Source organism: Anabrus simplex, chromosome 5 (genome assembly GCF_040414725.1).
Source record: "Anabrus simplex isolate iqAnaSimp1 chromosome 5, ASM4041472v1, whole genome shotgun sequence".
In the NCBI taxonomy this organism is placed as follows: domain Eukaryota; kingdom Metazoa; phylum Arthropoda; class Insecta; order Orthoptera; family Tettigoniidae; genus Anabrus; species Anabrus simplex.
In genome coordinates, this window is record NC_090269.1 from 140,783,772 (window position 1) to 140,803,975 (window position 20,204).

A 20,204-nucleotide genomic window follows, 5' to 3' on the forward strand; every position below is an offset into this window, starting at 1 on the left:
TTCCTGAAACCATTCTTTCGAAATGCAGCGTACCCATGCATTGACAGCTGTGTCCAGTCCTGCAAAATCCGAAAAATGGTGACACGCAGATGTTTCTTCATGTTCTTGAACGGGTGATAATCACGTGGTGCCATTTCGGGAGAGTATGGTGAGTGTGGCAGTATCGTCAATCCTATTTGATCAATGGCAGCGGTGGTCTCTTGGCCTGTGTGGGGCCGAGCATGAACCATGAAGTCGGCTGGATCTTGATCACGGCATTGCAAAAGTTCTCTGCACACGTCCAGACGCCTCTGCTTTTAGTCTGCACACAAGAGTCTAGGCACCCACGTGGATGACACCTTCCCCAACTGTAAGTGGCCGTGCATGATCCACTGCTGGGTGTTTCGGCGAATTACCGTGACTGCCTCCATTTCCGTACATGTGACGCATTTACACTGACTGACAGAGCAAATGCAACACCAAGAAGGAGTGGTCAGAAGTTTATGCCAATTGCAGGGTAGACTGACGTCACTGAGGTATGCTCATGATGTGAAATGCGCCGCTGTGCTGCGCACGTAGCGAACGATAAATGGGACACGGCGTTGGCGAATGGCCCACTTCGTACCGTGTTGTCGTGTGCCACAGGACACGTGTATAGCTAAGAATGCCAGGCCGCCGTCAACGGAGGCATTTCCAGCAGACAGACGACTTTACGAGGGGTATGGTGATCGGGCTGAGAAGGGCAGGTTGGTCGCTTCGTCAAATCGCAGCCGATACCCATAGGGATGTGTCCACGGTGCAGCGCCTGTGGCGAAGATGGTTGGCGCAGGGACATGTGGCACGTGCGAGGGGTCCAGGCGCAGCCCGAGTGACGTCAGCACGCGAGGATCGGCGCATCCGTCGCCAAGCGGTGGCAGCCCCGCACGCCACGTCAACCGCCATTCTTCAGCATGTGCAAGACACCCTGGCTGTTCCAATATCGACCAGAACAATTTCCCGTCGATTGGTTGAAGGAGGCCTGCACTCCCGGCGTCCGCTCAGAAGACTACCATTGACTCCACAGCATAGACGTGCACGCCTGGCATGGTGCCGGGCTAGAGCGACTTGGATGAGGGAATGGCGGAACGTCGTGTTCTCCGATGAGTCACGCTTCTGTTCTGTCAGTGATAGTCACCGCAGACGAGTGTGGCGTCGGCGTGGAGAAAGGTCAAATCCGGCAGTAACTGTGGAGCGCCCTACCGCTAGACAACGCGGCATCATGATTTGGGGCGCTATTGCGTATGATTCCACGTCACCTCTAGTGCGTATTCAAGGCACGTTAAATGCCCACCGCTACGTGCAGCATGTGCTGCGGCCGGTGGCACTCCCGTACCTTCAGGGGCTGCCCAATGCTCTGTTTCAGCAGGATAATGCCCGCCCACACACTGCTCGCATCTCCCAACAGGCTCTACGAGGTGTACAGATGCTTCCGTGGCCAGCGTACTCTCCGGATCTCTCACCAATCGAACACGTGTGGGATCTCATTGGACGCCGTTTGCAAACTCTGCCCCAGCCTCGTACGGACGACCAACTGTGGCAAATGGTTGACAGAGAATGGAGAACCATCCCTCAGGACACCATCCGCACTCTTATTGACTCTGTACCTCGACGTGTTTCTGCGTGCATCGCCGCTCGCGGTGGTCCTACATCCTACTGAGTCGATGCCGTGCGCATTGTGTAACCTGCATATCGGTTTGAAATAAACATCAATTATTCGTCCGTGCCGTCTCTGTTTTTCCCCAACTTTCATCCCTTTCGAACCACTCCTTCTTGGTGTTGCATTTGCTCTGTCAGTCAGTGTATTTGCTTGGATGGCCTGTTCGACCCGGGCAGTGTTGGCTGGTGTTGACACCGTCACATTCCTTCCAGAACTGGTTCCCTTGTCCTCCGATGCGTGCCTTTTTTTCCAACCTTCCACCCAGTTGTAAACTGTTTTCCGTGACGGAGCATGTACTCCACAGAGTGCCATCAAGCGCCGATGAATTTCTGCAGGCGTCACGCCTTCTTTCCATACGAACCAAGTCGTATAGCGCTGTCCCTGACGGTTCCTTTTCATGTTGTCTGCTCCTATGTTGACAGTGTTGTTATGAAATGTCTATGACGAGTGCATTCGTCGGCCCCTGTGCGTGTGCTGCTACCAAACGTTGGAACAAGACGCTAGTTACACGTCACGACCTTCCAAAGTGAAATGTACAAAAAATAAAGTGTGAAACAATATAGTACGCCCCTCATAAATAAATAAATAAATAAATAAATAAATAAATAAATAAATAAATAAATAAATAAATACCTTTGAAAGTGTTTCTTCCATCTGATATAGGCCTATGTGAAGGTTATCATTAAAGTCTCTTCCTTTCCTTAAAGTAGAATTCCTAAAATACTGAGAATTCTACATAATTTTCTGAAAGCTCACATGAATAATAGCATTCGATGTAGGTGATTAATCCAAATTTTACGTATTCTCAACACATTTCAATTAATAATTCTGGTGTTCCTTCTACCGGTGAATAATCGTCTCATTCGTTAGGGGCGCTGCGGTTGAAACTTTGTTGTTATGCACGGTCCATATAGAAAGGCTTGTTAGTAGTATAATAAGCGGGTGCGGCCGCCTCCTCCCGCGGGAAATTTGAATTCTGGCGGGACATTTGAATTTTGGCGGGAAATTTGAATTTTGGCGGGAGATTTGAATTTGTAAACAAAGCCACGTGCTTTTTGACAGCTGTCATCGACAACAACGCATCGCTAACCTCACTGCTGCCATCTTGACGGGCCTAAACCTCAGTAGTGCCAACTTAACCTAACTAGCGTGAGGTAAACAAAGCCACGTGTTTTTGAGAGCCACGTGCTTTTTGACTGACAACAACGCATCGCTAACCTCACTGCTGCCATCTTGACGGGCCTAAACCTCAGTAGTGCCAACTTAACCTAACTAGCGCGAGGTAAACAAAGCCACGTGTTTTTTTGACAGCCACGTGCTTTTTGACAGACAACAACGCATCGCTAACCTCAGTACTGCCATCTTGACGGGCCTAAACCTCAGTAGTACCAACTTAACCTAAATAGCGTGTGGTAAACAAAGCCACGTGCTTTTTGACAGCCACGTGCTTTTTTGACAGCTGTCATCCGCCATCTTTAAACCACAGAGCACTGTGCTGCCCTCTTTATCGTAGTAGATGTAAAATTCGTCACCTGTCATCGGCAGTGCTGCCATCTTGGCGGGCCTAAACCTTAGTGCTACCAACTTAACCTCACTAGCGTGAGATAAACAAATCCACGTGCAGCTGTCATCCGCTATCTTTAATCCAGAGAGTATCTTGCATCCGAAACCTCAGTGCTGCACTCTTTAGCTAGATACCTTTGAAATGTAGTGGCGGCAAATTCCACGTGCTCTTGTTTGGAAACAATGCCACGTACAGCTGTCATCCGCCATCTTTAATCCATAGAGCACCGTGCTGCCCTCTTTAGCTACTTACCTTTGAAATGTGGTACGTCACAGCTGTCATCCGCCATCTTGCATCGCAAACCTCAGTGCTGCACTCTTTAGCTAGATACCTTTGAAATGTAGTGGTGTCAAATTCTTTATGCTCCTGTTTGGAAACAAACCTATGCGCTTTTTTGTCAGCTATCATCCACCATCTTTAATCTAGAGAGCACCGTGCTGCCCTCTATGTGGTGGTGGTAAATTCTACACGCTCTTGTTTGGAAACAAACCCATGTGCTTTCTGACAGCTGTCAACCGCCAGAGAGCACCGTGCTGCCCTCTTTATGCCGGTGGCAAATTCTACGTGCTTTTTGACAGCTGTCGTCCGCAAGAGAGCACCGTGCTGCCATCTTTAGCTAGATACCTTTGAAATGTGGTGGCGGCAAATTCCACGTGCTCTTGTTTAGTAAACAAAGCCACGTGCTTTTTTGACAGCTATCATCCGCCATCTTTAATCAATAGACCACTGTGCTGCTATCATGCGGGTAATTTCGTCAGCTGTCATCCACCATCTTTAATCTACAGAGCGCCGTGCTGCTCTCTGTAGTAGCGGGCAATTTGAAAAGTTCTGTTACTTGTCATCCGTCATCTTTAATCAACAAAGCTTCGTACTGCTATCTTTAGCTACATACATTTAACATGTGGTGGCGGATAATTTGAAAATAAAAAACCTTTCGTTAGCTATCATCCGCCATCTTTATTCAACAGAGCATCGTGCTGCTATCTCTAGCTACATACATTTAACATGTGGTGACGGCAATTTGAAATTCTATCTAGATGCCATCTTTAATCAACAGAGCACCGTGCTGCTATCCCTTTGAATTGTGGTGACGGATAATTTGAAATTCCGTTAGCTATCATCATTAAACATTAGTGCATTCGCTAACCTAACCTCTCATCTACTATCTTGAAGGAGATTATACGACACCTCCTCTACCTCCCCCTCTTCCTCCCCTACCACCTCCGCCTCCTCCTACTCTTCTGTCAAGGCATAACTTTATCGAACACGCATGGCGAAGGCAAGAGTGTGCAGCGATATGCATGTTTAGACTCGCGGATTACGAAAGAAACATAACAAGACTTGAATCGAACCCTGCACTCGTTAACTTCAACATGTGATTAAAATATTGTCTGGTGTGTTCAGAACACTACATAAGTAGAATCGAACGCTGTACAACATGTTAGGGGATACCTTTGTTCTAAGAAGGTCAGATTGAAACATAAGACTAGAATTGAACACTGTACTCGATACAACATGTGATCAGAACATTGATTGACGTGTTCAGATCACTAAACAAGTAGAACCGAACACTGTACAACATGTCAGGGGGTACCTTTGTTCTAAGAAAATTAGATTGAAACATAACAAGACTAGAATCGAACACTACACTCGATGTCGTTAACCTTAACATGTGATCAGAACATTGACTGATGTGTTCAGATCACTAAACAAGTAGAACCGAACACTGTACAACATGTCAGGGGATACCTTTGTTCTAAGAAAATTAGATTGAAACATAACAAGACTAGAACCGAACACTGCACAACATGTTAGGGATACCTTTGTTCTAAGAAGATCAGATTGAAACATAACAAGACTAGAATTGAACACTGCACTCGATACAACATGTGATCAGAACATTGATTGATGTGTTCAGATCACTAAACAAGTAGAACCGAACACTGTACAACATGTTAGGGGATACCTTTGTTCTAAGAAAATTAGATTGAAACATAACAAGACTAGAATCGAACACTGCACTCGATGTCGTTAACCTTAACATGTGATCCGATACAACATGTTAGGGGATACCTTTGTTCTAAGAAAATTAGATCGAAACATAGCAAGACTAGAATCGAACACTGTAAGAACATTGTTTGATGTGTTCAGAGCAAAAGTACAACTTCAATGATTTACCTAGTGTAAAACACACACTGTGCACATATCGCATAGCTATCTCGCCTATCACTTGCCTGGTATGAAAATCAAAAACACACTGTGCACATATCGCATAGCTAACTCGGCAACACTTCAAATGATTTGCTTAGTACGAAAATAAAAAATCCATACCGCGTAGCTAACTCGTTCATCACACTGCTAAGACGCTTAGTAATTGCAAATACACTGATATATGTCATACGAAAATCAAGAAAGCATACTGCGTAGCCAACTCGCTCGGGTCACTCGCTTAGTAATTGCAAGACGACTAGAACACTGATACACGTTACTCTTTTTTTTCTCGAAACACATACACACACGGATAAGAATGTTGCGAGATACTACATACTTACATGGTTTTAAAGAAAATAGGGGATGAAAGATCAGAACTTATATGTACACATGTTGTCTCCTCCAAGTTGTAAGACGAAATAGACGCAGTACTGCGAGTTTCCGCTCTAGCTGGCGAACGGAAGTAGCATGATATCTCAGCAAAAAAATATGCGTGAGCTTGCATAAACGGAAGTCAGACACAATGATGGATACCGCGATTCAAATCCTGGCAACTAATGCCGTCAGGAAGGGCATCCGGCGAGCGTCTAGCTGTAAATCCCCGATTCTCATGTTAGAAAGGGCAACTTGTTGTAAAACATTCTTAATCCCAGTTCTTTGACGTCAGGAAGGGCAACCGGTCGAAAACAATAGTGTATGATGTAAGAGGCTAGATACTGCCAGTTTTGCGTCAGGAACGGCAACTAGTCTTAAAACAAATTCTTGCGATTTAAAATCTTAGTTTTGCGTCAGGAAGGGCATCCGGCTGTAAAACAATAGTTCGTGATACAGCGATTTAAAATCTAAGAAGAGCATCTAGGTGTAAATTCCCGATTCTCGTGTTAGAAGTTGTAAAACAGTTTCTTAATCCGAGTTCTTTGACGTCAGGAAGGGCAACCGGTCGAAAACAATAGTGTATGATGTAAGAGACTAGATATTGCCAGTTTTGCGTCAGGAAGGGCAACTAGTCTTAAAACAAATTATTGCGATTTCAAATCTTAGTTTTGCGTCAGGGAGGGCATCCGGCTGTAAAACAATCGTTCATGATACAGCGATTTAAAACCTAAGAAGAGCATGTAGCTGTAAATCCCCGATTCTCGTGTTAGAAGTTGTAAAACAGATTCTTAATCCGAGTTCTTTTGACGTCAGTATGGCAACCGGTCGAAAACAATAGTGTATGATGTAAGAAGCTAGATACTGCTTGTTTTTCGTCAGGAAGGGCAACTAGTCTTAAAACAAATTCTTGCGATTTAAAATCTTAGTTTTGCGTCAGGAAGGGCATCCGGCTGTAAAACAATAGTTCATGATACAGTGATTTAAAATCTAAGAAGAGCATCTAGTTGTAAATCTCCGATTCTCGTGTTAGAAGTTCAAAAACAGATTCTTAATCCGAGTTCTTTGACGTCAGGAAGGGCAAACGGTCGAAAACAATAGTGTATGATGTAAGAGGCTAGATACTGCCAGTTTTGCGTCAGGAAGGGCAACTAGTCTTAAAACAAATTCTTGCGATTTAAAATCTTAGTTTTGCGTCAGGAAGGGCATCCGGCTGTAAAACAATAGTTCGTGATACAGCGATTTAAAATCTAAGAAGAGCATCTAGCTGCAAATCCCCGATTCTCGTGTTAGAAGTTGTAAAACAGATTCTTAATCCGAGTTCTTTGACGTCAGGAAGGGCAACCTGTCGAAAACAATAGTGTATGGTTTAAGAGGCTAGTTACTGCCAGTTTTGCGTCAGGAAGGGTAACTAGTCTTAAAACAAATTCTTGCGATTTAAAATCTTAGTTTTGCGTCAGGAAGGTCATCCGGCTGTAAAACAATAGTTCAATATACAGTGATTTAAAATCTAAGAAGAGCATCTAGGTGTAAATCCTCGAATCTCGTGTTACAAGTTGTAAAACAGATTCTTAATCCGAGTTCTTTGACGTCAGGAAGGGCAACCGGTCGAAAACAATAGTGTATGATGTAAGAAGCTAGATACTGCCAGTTTTGCGTCAGGAAGGGCAACTAGTCTTAAAACAAATTCTTGCTATTTAAAATCTGTAAAACATATTTTTAATCCCAAGAGAATCGAACCCGAGACTACCGGGTGAGAGGCATGCACACTAAACCAAACTGTAGGCTATAGGTTACATTTTTTTTTGTTCCACAGTCTTTGAAATTGTATCGGCACAGTCATTCAGAGCGAGGTACGGAATGCATGTGTTGGCTGAAATTGTACACGTATCTTCCGGCTGTAGTAACCTTGAACGAAGACACTGCGTGGTGATAAGCTACTTGTAACTCACCGTGTAAGCTCGTAACATAAAATATGATTGTACGGAGAGGTTAAAACACAGTGCCAGCATATAGCCCACTCCTATCGAAAGAGCCTGGACGGCGCCGGCATGTAGGCTACTCCTGTTGAAGGAGCCTGTACAAGGTTTAACACCCCTCCATCAACAGCCCTTACTTAATACTGGCTTTTTTTGGCACGCCCTCGAAACTACCTAAGAATGTAATATACAATAGTAGGGAGAGGGTAAAACCCGGTGCCGGCACATAGCCTACTCCTACCGAAAAAGCCTGCACACAGCTTAACGCCTCCATCCGACAAATGAATCACCCTCAACACTCTTGTACTCACAGTCATTTTCGAAGGAGTCTGCACGAGGTTTAACGCCTCCCATCAACAGCCCTTACTTAATGCTAGCTTTTTTGCACACCCCGCCTCTTAGATCATACACCATAGTTTTACGACCGGTTACCCTTCCTGACTAGGATTTTAAATCGCAGTTTACGCGATAAATTTGTTATAGCGGGTTTTATAACTAGATATCCCGATACCGGCACATAGCCTACTCCTACCGAAGAAGCCTGCACAAGGCTTATTGCCTCCATCCGACAGATGAATCACCATCAACGTCTTGTACTCAAAATCATTTTCGAAGGAGTCTGCACAAGGTTTAACGCCCCTATCAACAGCCCTTACTTAATACTGGCTTTTTTGCACACCCCGCCTCTTAGATCATACACCATAGTTTTACGACCGGCTACCCTTCCTGACTAGAATTTTAAATCGCAGAATACGCGATAAATTTGTTATAGCGGGTTTTATAACTAGATATCCCAGTGCCGGCACATAGCCTACTCCTACCGAAGAAGCCTGCACACAGCTTAACGCCTCCATCCGACAAATGAATCACCCTCAACACTCTTCAATCATTCCCGCTACTTCGGGAGATAGCAGGTTCGAACTCCTACTGTCGGAAGCCGTAAAATATAGCAAATGCTAGGCGAGGGACCTGCGTGATCGTCATAATGTGTAATTACAACCGGATGCCCTTCCTGACGGCATAAGTTGCCAGGATTTGAATCGCGGTATCCATCATTGTGTCTGACTTGCGTGTATGTAACTCACGCGTGTTTTTTTGCTGAGATATCATGCTACTTCCGTTCGCCAGCTATAGCGGAAACTCGCAGTACTGCGTCTATTTCGTCTTACAACTTGGAGGAGACAACATGTGTACATATAATTTATGATCTTTCATCCCCCTATTTTTTTAAAACATGTAAGTATGTACTATCTCGCAACATTCTTATCCGTGTGTGTGTGTTTCGAGAAAAAAAGAGTAACGTGTATCAGTGTTCTAGTTGTGTTGCTATTACTAAGCGAGTGACCCGAGCGAGTTGGCTACGCAGTATGCTTTCTTGATTTTCGTATGACATACATCAGTGTATTTGCAATTACTAAGCGTCTTAGCAGTGTGATGAACGAGTTAGCTACGCGGTATAGATTTTTTTATTTTCGTACTAAGCAAATCATTTGAAGTGTTGCCGAGTTAGCTATGCGATATGTGCACAGTGTGTGTTTTACACTAGGTAAATCATTGAAGTTGTACTTTTGCTCTGAATACATCAAACAATGTTCTTACAGTGTTCGATTCTAGTCTTGCTATGTTTCGATCTAATTTTCTTAGAACAAAGGTATCCCCTAACATGTTGTATCGGATCACATGTTAAGATTAACGACATCGAGTGCAGTGTTCGATTCTAGTCTTGTTATGTTTCAATCTAATTTTCTTAGAACAAAGGTATCCCCTAACATGTTGTACAGTGTTCGGTTCTACTTGTTTAGTGATCTGAACACATCAATCAATGTTCTGATCACATGTTGTATCGAGTGCAGTGTTCAATTCTAGTCTTGTTATGTTTCAATCTGATCTTCTTAGAACAAAGGTATCCCCTAACATGTTGTGCAGTGTTCGGTTCTAGTCTTGTTATGTTTCAATCTAATTTTCTTAGAACAAAGGTATCCCCTGACACGTTGTACAGTGTTCTGTTCTACTTGTTTAGTGATCTGAACACATCAATCAATGTTCTGATCACATGTTAAGGTTAATGACATCGAGTGTAGTGTTCGATTCTAGTCTTGTTATGTTTCAATCTAATTTTCTTAGAACAAAGGTATCCCCTGACATGTTGTACAGTGTTCGGTTCTACTTGTTTAGTGATCTGAACACGTCAATCAATGTTCTGATCACATGTTGTATCGAGTGCAGTGTTCAATTCTAGTCTGGTTATGTTTCAATCTGATCTTCTTAGAACAAAGGTATCCCCTAACATGTTGTACAGCATTCGATTCTACTTATGTAGTGTTCTGAACACACCAGAGAATGTTTTAATCACATGTTGAAGTTAACGACATTGGGTGCAGGGTTCGATTCAAGTCTTGTTATGTTCTTTCGTAATCCGCAAGTCTAAACATGCATATCGCTGCACACTCTTGCCTTCGCGATGCGTGTTTGATAAAGTTATGCCTTGACAGAGGAGTAGGAGAAGGCGGAGGTGGTAGGGGAGGAAGAGGGGGAGGTAGAGGAGGTGTCGTATAATCTCCTTCAAGATAGTAGATGAGAGGTTAGGTAAGCGAATGCACTAATGTTTAATGATGATAGCTAACGGAATTTCAAATTATCCGTCACCACAATTCAAAGGGATAGCAGCACGGTGCTCTGTTGATTAAAGATGGCATCTAGATAGAATTTCAAATTGCCGTCACCACATGTTAAATGTATGTAGATAGAGATAGCAGCACGATGCTCTGTTGAATAAAGATGGCGGATGATAGCTAACGGAAGGTTTTTATTTTCAAATTATCCGCCACCACATGTTAAATGTATGTAGCTAAAGATAGCAGTACGAAGCTTTGTTGATTAAAGATGACGGATGACAAGTAACAGAACTTTTCAAATTGCCCGCTACTACAGAGAGCAGCACGGCGCTCTGTAGATTAAAGATGGTGGATGACAGCTGACGAAATTACCCGCATGATAGCAGCACAGTGCTCTATTGATTAAAGATGGCGGATGATAGCTGTCAAAAAAGTACGTGGCTTTGTTTACTAAACAAGAGCACGTGGAATTTGCCGCCACCACATTTCAAAGGTATCTAGCTAAAGATGGCAGCACGGTGCTCTCTTGCGGACGACAGCTGTCAAAAAGCACGTAGAATTTGCCACCGGCATAAAGAGGGCAGCACGGTGCTCTCTGGCGGTTGACAGCTGTCAGAAAGCACATGGGTTTGTTTCCAAACAAGAGCGTGTAGAATTTACCACCACCACATAGAGGGCAGCACGGTGCTCTCTAGATTAAAGATGCTGGATGATAGCTGACAAAAAAGCGCATAGGTTTGTTTCCAAACAGGAGCATAAAGAATTTGACGCCACTACATTTCAAAGGTATCTAGCTAAAGAGTGCAGCACTGAGGTTTGCGATGCAAGATGGCGGATGACAGCTGTGACGTACCACATTTCAAAGGTAAGTAGCTAAAGAGGGCAGCACGGTGCTCTATGGATTAAAGATGGCGGATGACAGCTGCACGTAGCTTTGTTTCCAAACAAGAGCATAAAGAATTTGCCGCCACTACATTTCAAACTAAAGAGTGCAGCACTGAGGTTTCGGATGCAAGATGGCGGATGACAGCTGTGACGTACCACATTTCAAAGGTAAGTAGGTAAAGAGGGCAGCACGGTGCTCTATGGATTAAAGATGGCGGATGACAGCTGCACGTGGATTTGTTTATCTCACGCCAGTGAGGTTAAGTTGGTAGCACTAAGGTGCCGATGACAGGTGACGAATTTTACATCTACTACGATAAAGAGGGCAGCACTGTTCTCTGTAGTTTAAAGATGGCGGATGACAGCTGTAAAAAAGCACGTGGCTGTCAAAAAAGCACGTGGCTTAGTTTACCACGCGCTAGTTAGGTTAAGTTGGTACTACAGAAGTTTAGGCCCGTCAAGATGGCAGTACTGAGGTTATCGATGCGTTGTTGTCTGTCAAAAAGCACGTGGCTGTCAAAAAACACGTGGCTTTGTTTACCTCGCGCTAGTTAGGTTAAGTTGGCACTACTGAGGTTTAGGCCCGTCAAGATGGCAGTACTGAGGTTAGCGATGCGTTGTTGTCAGTCAAAAAGCACGTGGCTGTCAAAAACACGTGGCTTTGTTTAACTCGCGCTAGTTAGGTTAAGTTGGCACTACTGAGGTTTAGGCCCGTCAAGATGGCAGCAGTGAGGTTAGCGATGCGTTGTTGTCGATGACAGCTGTCAAAAGCACGTGGCTTTGTTTACAAATTCAAATCTCGCGCCAAAATTCAAATTTCCCGCCAAAATTCAAATTTCCCGCCAGAATTCAAATTTCCCGCGGGAGGAGGCCGCCGAATCCCTGTATTATACTACTCTTGTTCTAGGATATCATGTTGAAATATTGTTTTATTCTGAGAGGAGTTGCGTTCCAAAACGTTCTAGATATTATGAGGAGCCTTATTAGTAATCTTGTTTCAAGCGGTGGTGCTATTATACTCTCTATGGTTACAAATAGTGTTGATTGTGCAGTATCTTTTCAAACCAGCAGTAGTGCTTGTCACCGACTTAGACTTGTGATGAAATAATGTGGTTTAGTCCGAAAGTATTACTGTCACAGTTTTCTACTTCTTCAGCACGTCTCTACGGTAACATTGTGTAGGTAGAAAAACTTTTCTTCTTGAACGGGTCGTCATGCTCGTTAGACCTTAAGCGGGACTGGTACAGTACTGCTCGGACAATAAGAGTCATGTTCCTAACCGTAAGATTTCAACTTTCTTTTTAGTGCCAGTGGAAGACTACGATATGAGGACGAAATCTTTGGGTTTGAAGTTATCTAAACATTCCAAACAACACCTTTGCGAAACGGCGAAATTGCAGATATCATGGTCTTGCATTGAAGGTCAATTACATTTCCTGTTTAAACCCATGCAGCTGCAGATAACGGTGTTTTCTACTGAATATCGCAAAGGAATAAAACTCAAACGTAAAACTAATTTATTTTGCTTCAAGGTTTTATGCTACATATTTAGCAATTTTCACACTCTTACATTGAGATCACAAGGAAATACGCCAGCTCGTATACAAAATGAATTGCTCTTTTCGTAGTTTTGCACTAGCATAGCGAAATATCAATGTACAACTTTTATGTGGCTGTCTAATTTTTATTAATGCATTAGGCTACTTTTTTTGTCTGGCAGTGATATAATTTGACGGGAATTGAGTTCTGGTAACTAATTACCTGTCTGTGTATTATTGACAGATACAGTGTGGTCTTGGTAGGAGGGAGGCTCCTGGTTTTGTATCAGGATACATGTACCTTGAAATCTTGTACATCCCGTGTTGGAATTTTCATCTCAAAGAACAGGCCGTATCGAGAGAAACGGCCGCCCTTAAACCCCAGACTAGGATAATGAAACCTCAGGGTTTGAAAGTAATGTGTAATAGCCTGTGCCGGATTTAATGGCAGTTTCCGCGACGTGATTGTCCATTGGTTTTGTCACTAGCCAGTACAGTCATAGGTTATAGTAAAAGCCTATGGGCCACTTTGCAGCTCTAACCTGGGGATTTGCTAGCCAGATGTGTCTCATTTTCTGCCATGTTCTTGTCACTAATCAGTGGTAGAATAGTTCCGAAGTTGGTAACATTGTGTAGCATGCTGTGATAAGTGAACAACGGCTTGTTGGAACTTCTCCTTTTTCCTTCTGACTAAGTGTTAAGTGAATACATTCAGTCACGCAGTGACAGTGGTACGGTACACTACTCTACTTGTGCGAGTTAGAGGTGCGCGGTAGTGGTAACCACTTGTGTTTTCGTTCGCGTGTGGTGCGGGAGTGCCAAGCAATGGAGACCGACAGTGGAGGAACGTCGGCGGTAACTGGGAATTCCTTACGAGTGGAGCGTGAAATCGTAGTACCTATGGAAGAAGAATCCATAACCAATTCATCCAGTAATACCACACGACAGCAAGATTCTCAGTCCACTGAGTCTGACGTACAGAGAAGTAATACCGAAGTGGTAGACCGTTCTAATTCTGAACAATCTAACAATCAATCCGCGACGCCCCAAGTGGCTCCTACACCGGATTATTATAATCGATTTCATCATGGACCTTTCTTTGTCTTTGTTGAATCCATAAACGAGCAAAACATCGGCAATTTGCATCCTATGGCACTTGGTCGCCATTTTTATGAAACCAAACTCAATGTCAAGTCGATTCAACGTAAAGGACGTAATCGACTACAAGTTACCTTTCATACGGCTTCTCAAGCAAATGCATTTCTGAGTAATCCCATGCTTGAAACCCTCAAAATTAAAGCGTACATCCCATCCTCACAAGTGTTAAGAGTTGGCATTATTCGCGGAGTTGAAAAGGGTTTATCGAATGATGACATATTACAGTACCTGGAATCCGAGGCTCCAGTGAAAAGTGTGCAACGACTTAATCGCCGTGCCGTCCAAGATGGGGAAACCCAATACCTGCCTACGGGTTCAGTAAAAATTGTTTTCAGATCACAAACATTACCCTCCCATGTCGCCTTATATAAGGCGTACATGGAAGTGGAACCCTACATCTTTTCACCTATTCGCTGCCGCAAATGCCAGCGATATGGCCACACCATTCGTCAATGTCAAGCGAAAAATGCTCGTTGTGGGAAATGTGCTCAACAACATGAAACCCAAGCATGTACGGAGCAATTTACGCAATGTGCGTACTGTAAAAAAAACCATGTCACAGGTTCATCAATTTGTCCAGAACATAAATATCAGGTCACCATTAAAAAATTAATGAGTACTGAACACATATCCTTTCCCGAAGCCAAAGCCCGAATCGCCCTCCCCATTTATCATTCCGAGCAACAAGACCTTCAGTTCCCTCCTCTATCGTCAAATCCCCCATCCCCTTCGACTCCCAATCCGCGTAAGCGCAAGTTCACCCAAGTAATCATGCAATCTCCCCCTCCGACACCCGAACCCGGTTTCGATCGTCAAGGATACATGGCCATTCTGCGAAACGAACCGTCAGTTCCAGTACATTCGATTCCATCAACGAGTGCCATGCAACAACCTCTATCAATAGCATATCCTTCAAGTGCGCCCACAACTGCTAGGCAGCCACCCTCTGCAACCCCTCAAGATATACATTATCCTCCTTCCAAGGAACGCCTACAACAAGAAATCCAGCAATTGCTGGTAATGTTAATTCAAAGTATGGGTCACGAGCCTCAACTTCACCATGTCTTATATAAGCTACGAGACTCTATCATGAACATACTAGCATGATTACTTTACTTCAATGGAATTGTCGAAGTGCCGCCTCTAAAAGACATGAGTTACAAATTTTGCTGAATGAAACACGAGCTCATTTTATTTGTTTACAAGAAACGTGGTTTCAACCGCATATCATTTTTCGTTTACGAGGTTATCAAGTTTTCCGACATGATGGTAACGGCTTTGATGGAGTTGCCACATGTGTACATACTTCCTTATCAGTTACACATTTCTCTTTACAATACATCATCCCGCACACTTATGCTGTAGGAATAGTACACCATAACACCTGTTTCATCAACATCTATTGCCCTCCCCACATTTACATTACTCAGAACCAATGGATGCATTTTATCCAACAATTTGACACATTTCCACATCTTTTTCTTCTCGGAGATTTTAATTGCCACCACACTGAATGGGGATGTATGGTAGATACAATCAAAGGTTCCAACTTACTTACTATTTCAACTCATCAGAATTTGTTTCTTTTAAATGACGGCTCCCCGACCCGTTTAACTCCGCCTGGATCTCCACCCAGCGCAGTAGACCTTACTTTCTGCCGCACCACTATGGCCCCTGTCACCACCTGGCATACATTATCTGATACGCACACTAGTGACCATTTCCCCATTCTCATCACATATGGTATTCACCCACCACATTCCCAGTTACAGGCACCCTCCTGTATAAATAACGTCCGATCTTATAAAAACTTCAATGTTTCTAATTACCAATCATACCTCAATTATATCTTGCAGCAGAAACATAAGTCCCCTCTTTCCTTTTCCCTTTTACTCCCTTATTTAACCCAATATTTAAACATGTTTCATCCGTGCCGACCATTAAAAGTGACGACCCATCCACAGCAATACGAACTAAAATGGTGGGACAAAGAATGTCACGATCTTATTCATAAACGCAAACAATTATTCAAACAATATCACCAATCGATGACGCAGCAGCATTATTTTCAATTGCGAAACCATATCGCGAAAACAAAACTCGTCTTTAATGCAAAAAAGCTAAAAGCTTGGCAATCTTTTATTTCTCAATTAACTCCACAGCTTCCAGCAACGAAATTTTGGAACGCGATCCGCATGATCACGAGAACTTTCCAATACCAAACTTCTGCTTATCCGCGACAAGTTCTAGAAGATTTTTTATACACCCTTGCTCCTGTTACCGTAAATCCACTCTTTCTACCCACCTCACGGAATAACTCTTGTTCTTTTATTTCCCTTTTGAATCCAATTACATATAATGAATTACACTCTGTATTATGTACCGTCAATAGCTCATCACCAGGACCTGATGCAATTACTTATCAAATGCTCAAGGTCTTACCCCCCCCCATGTCCAAATTTATTTACTCAAATATTATAATAGTATTTTCGAGACATTACATGTACCAGCATCATGGAACGAGTTTTTCATCACACCCATCCTGAAACCAACAAAACGGCCTACTGAACCTGACAATTTCCGAGGCATAGTTCTGGGATCGTGTATATGCAAAGTTTTTTGTAAAATCCTTATGAAACGAATGGCGTGGGTATTGGAACATCACTCGTTATTACCCAAGTATCAGTTTGCCTTTCGACGGGGTAATAGTACACACGACCCTATCATTATTTTCTTACTCGACATCTTATTAGCAAAATGGCGGAAACAATCTACCGTAGCAGTGTTTTTGGATATTAAAGGTGCCTATGATGCTGTATTATTGCATATCCTCTGGGAGAAATTATTTAGTGCTGGAATCCCCTTCCAATTCATTTCTATTTTAAATCAACTATTTACTAACCGCCGGTTAACTATTAAATCTCCTCAATACACAATTGATAGCCGTTACACATCACAAGGTTTACCACAGGGATCGATACTCAGTGGAATTTTGTTTGCCCTTTACATGAAAGAGCTCGAATCTCTTGTGTTACCACACGCCCGTATTCTAGCTTTCGCGGATGATTATGTTATTTATTGTGCTGACTCCCACATTGACCTTTGTAGAAACAAAATATCTCAGGTTTTAAGTTTAGTCTTTCAGTGGCTAACGGCCCATGGACTTTCCCTTTCTATACCTAAATGTGCAGCAATGATCTTTACACATAAACGTACCTTTGATAAAAGCCCTATTAACTTTGACACCTATTGCATTCCCTTGGTTTCACAACACTTATATTTAGGAATATATATCGATCAAAAACCACATGGCAAACTCATATACGACACCTTATTAGGAAATCTGAACGTTATATCACCATTTTACGAACGGTAACGAAACGTGCATGGGGTGCTGACCCTTCGTCAGCACTACAGCTATATCATGCAACCATTCGGTCCATACTTGATTATAGCGCCCATATTATTGATTTAACCTCTAAACATAGTTTATTAGCGTTGGATCGTCTCCAATTTTCAGCACTGCGTATCAGTGTGGGTGCCCTCCGCACAACACCAACTAACGCTTTGTTAGTAGAAACTACGGAAGAACCACTGCACATCCGCAGGATAAAACTTTCCAAAAAATTCCTACTTAAACATATTAGTAGAACGAACTCCCTTATTGTCCCTAAATTACAATTATTATATGAATATTATCAACAACGTCCTCCTCCCAATCATCGGTATCCCGCCATATATATGGCTTATGCTGAAATCCACCATTTTACTGAGACTATATTTCGAACACCACGTATTAATACGTATTCATACCACTATGATATTCAAACATTCCGTCCTTCTATTATCATTGCCCCTTCCGATGCATCAATCCAATCAATGTCTGCACCTTATCCCACATTATACGCTCATAAAAAATTTAAACGTTCCATAACTACACCAGATTACCACCTATTTACCGATGGGTCAAAATCAAATACTGGAGTCGGAGCAGCATTTTACGATCCACAACTACTCATTAGCTTTAAATATCCGTTACCTAATAATTTAACTATTTTTACAGCAGAATTATATGCCATATACCAAGCCCTTGTATATGCTCAACAGTTGCAAACCAAAAAAAAAAAAATATATATATTCAGCGATTCCCAAAGTGTTTTACAAGCTCTGCATTCACTCGCCCCTCATACAAATACATATGTCTACGAAGTCAAGTCTCTTCTATTTCGACTTGAAACATCCGGTTTTGTTATAACGCTAATATGGATTAAAGGGCATAATCGGCACGTAAGCAACGATATGGCCGATATAGCAGCGAAAGACGCCAGTGCAGATACCGCGAATATATTACAAATTAAAATTCCGATTCCCGACTTCTTTCCACATATCAAAACTGCAGCTCAACACACATGGTGCACACAATGGCGATTATCTGCTCGTACGAAAGGTCAATATTACTATCAACTTCAACCGAGTATTCCCACACTGCCGTGGTTTGCAAATGGTACGTATACACGACGTCACATTACTAATATCATCCGACTACGGTTTAATCATGCCTTAACCCCAGTATATTTAACTCGATTTCACATTACGAACGACCCAACTTGTTCCTGTGGAGAATCTGAGGGCGATGGTGACCACCTGTTTTTTCATTGCTCCCAATATGCACATCACCAGACCATTTTAATGCAGAAATTACTCAAAGTTCAAGTATCCTTCCCTACACGACTTTCAGTTTTGTTGCACCAACCTTCGCCTACGATCATTACTATTTTAAACGAGTACCTTGATAACACTCACATCAAATTGTAATTATGATTTAGTTTTGCAGTTGTTTTTGTTCCGACATGTTTGTGAGGTGGCACTTCTAAATGTCCCTAGTGAGTAGATATTGTCTCAAGGTTCCTATTACTTTCCGATCTTGTACAGTGTAACACGCTAGTCCTATTCCAGCTTACTAAGTTCTTTGTGTCCTTGCTCAGTACCGAATGTAATACCTCCATGAACCTCCTCATACCCGATATACTTTTTCTTCTTTAAGTGCATCTATCTACGTGTAATCATGCTAAAAGCGGGCATTAGTGTTGTAAACGTGTGTTCTTGTGATATAAGTGTAATATATTAACGATCTTGTGACTGGGAAAGAGTCTTTTGAATCCCAAATAAATATCCGCAAGACAAGACAAGACAAGTGAATACATTACCTACTGTAGGCTTACTTCTCTATGAAACTAAACCACCCTCATTGAAGTGGACTAAGGACATACTCCTGTGGATATTCTTGGAATTACCAGTATTTAAGACAATTTCTTAAAATGGTTCTCATATGTGTATTGAACATGTTTCAAGTGCTGTATTGCTTTTATTTTACAGGATATTTTGTCAAACAACATGGAGGAAACTGTGTTTGTTAAATGCGAGCCAGATACAGATACAGAACACTCATATTGTGTAAGTTGACTATCATAAATAATATCTAATAATTAAGAATGTGACAGGGAGTCAATGGATGAAAGAAACCTAGTCCAGTTTTTAAGACCACAGAAATGAAACCTCAGAGTTTGAAAGAGATGTCTAATAGCCTCTGCCGGATTTAATGGCAGTTTCCACGACGTAATTGTCCATTGGTCTTGTCACTAGCCAGTACAGTCACAGGTTATAGTAGATGCCTTTGGGCCACTTTGTAGCTCTAACCTGGGGGCGTGCTAGCCAGATGTGTCTCATTTTCTGTCATGTTCTAGTCACTAGTCAGTGGTAAAATAGTTCCAAAGTTGGAAACATTGTGTAGCATGCTGTTATGTGTGAACAAAGACTTGTTGGATTCTTAACCTCTGTTTTGAGATGTAGTTAGTGTAGTTTGATGGGACTTCTCCTTGTATTTTCTCCTGACTAAGAGTTAAGGGAAGAAGTTATCTACTGTAGGTTTACTTCTCCATAAAACTAAACCACCCTCATTGAAGTAGACTAAGGACATACATCCGGGGATATTTTTGGAATTACCAGTATTTAAGAGTATTTTCTAAAATGGTTTGCAAATATTATGTGTATTGAAATTGTTTCAAGAGCTGTATTGCTTTTATTTTGCAGGGTATTTTGTCAAACAACGTGGAGGAACCTGTGTTTGTTAAATGTGAGCCAATATGGTCTTCAGATACAGAAGAACACTCAAATGTTGTAAGTTGTTATTCTAAATAATATCTAATA

General features: G+C 42.4%; 1 protein-coding gene across 1 annotated transcript in view; it reads left to right on the forward strand.

The window, feature by feature from the left end:
- The window catches only part of LOC136874408 (zinc finger protein 182), a 113,674-nt gene that overhangs the window by 67,120 nt on the left and 26,350 nt on the right, over positions 1-20,204 (forward strand). Inside the window, exons 2-3 of the mRNA XM_068227786.1 lie at positions 19,374-19,451; positions 20,088-20,174. Of these exons, the coding sequence (XP_068083887.1) occupies positions 19,392-19,451; positions 20,088-20,174 (147 nt within the window). The 5' untranslated portion in view covers positions 19,374-19,391. The remainder of the gene's footprint in view (positions 1-19,373; positions 19,452-20,087; positions 20,175-20,204) is intronic.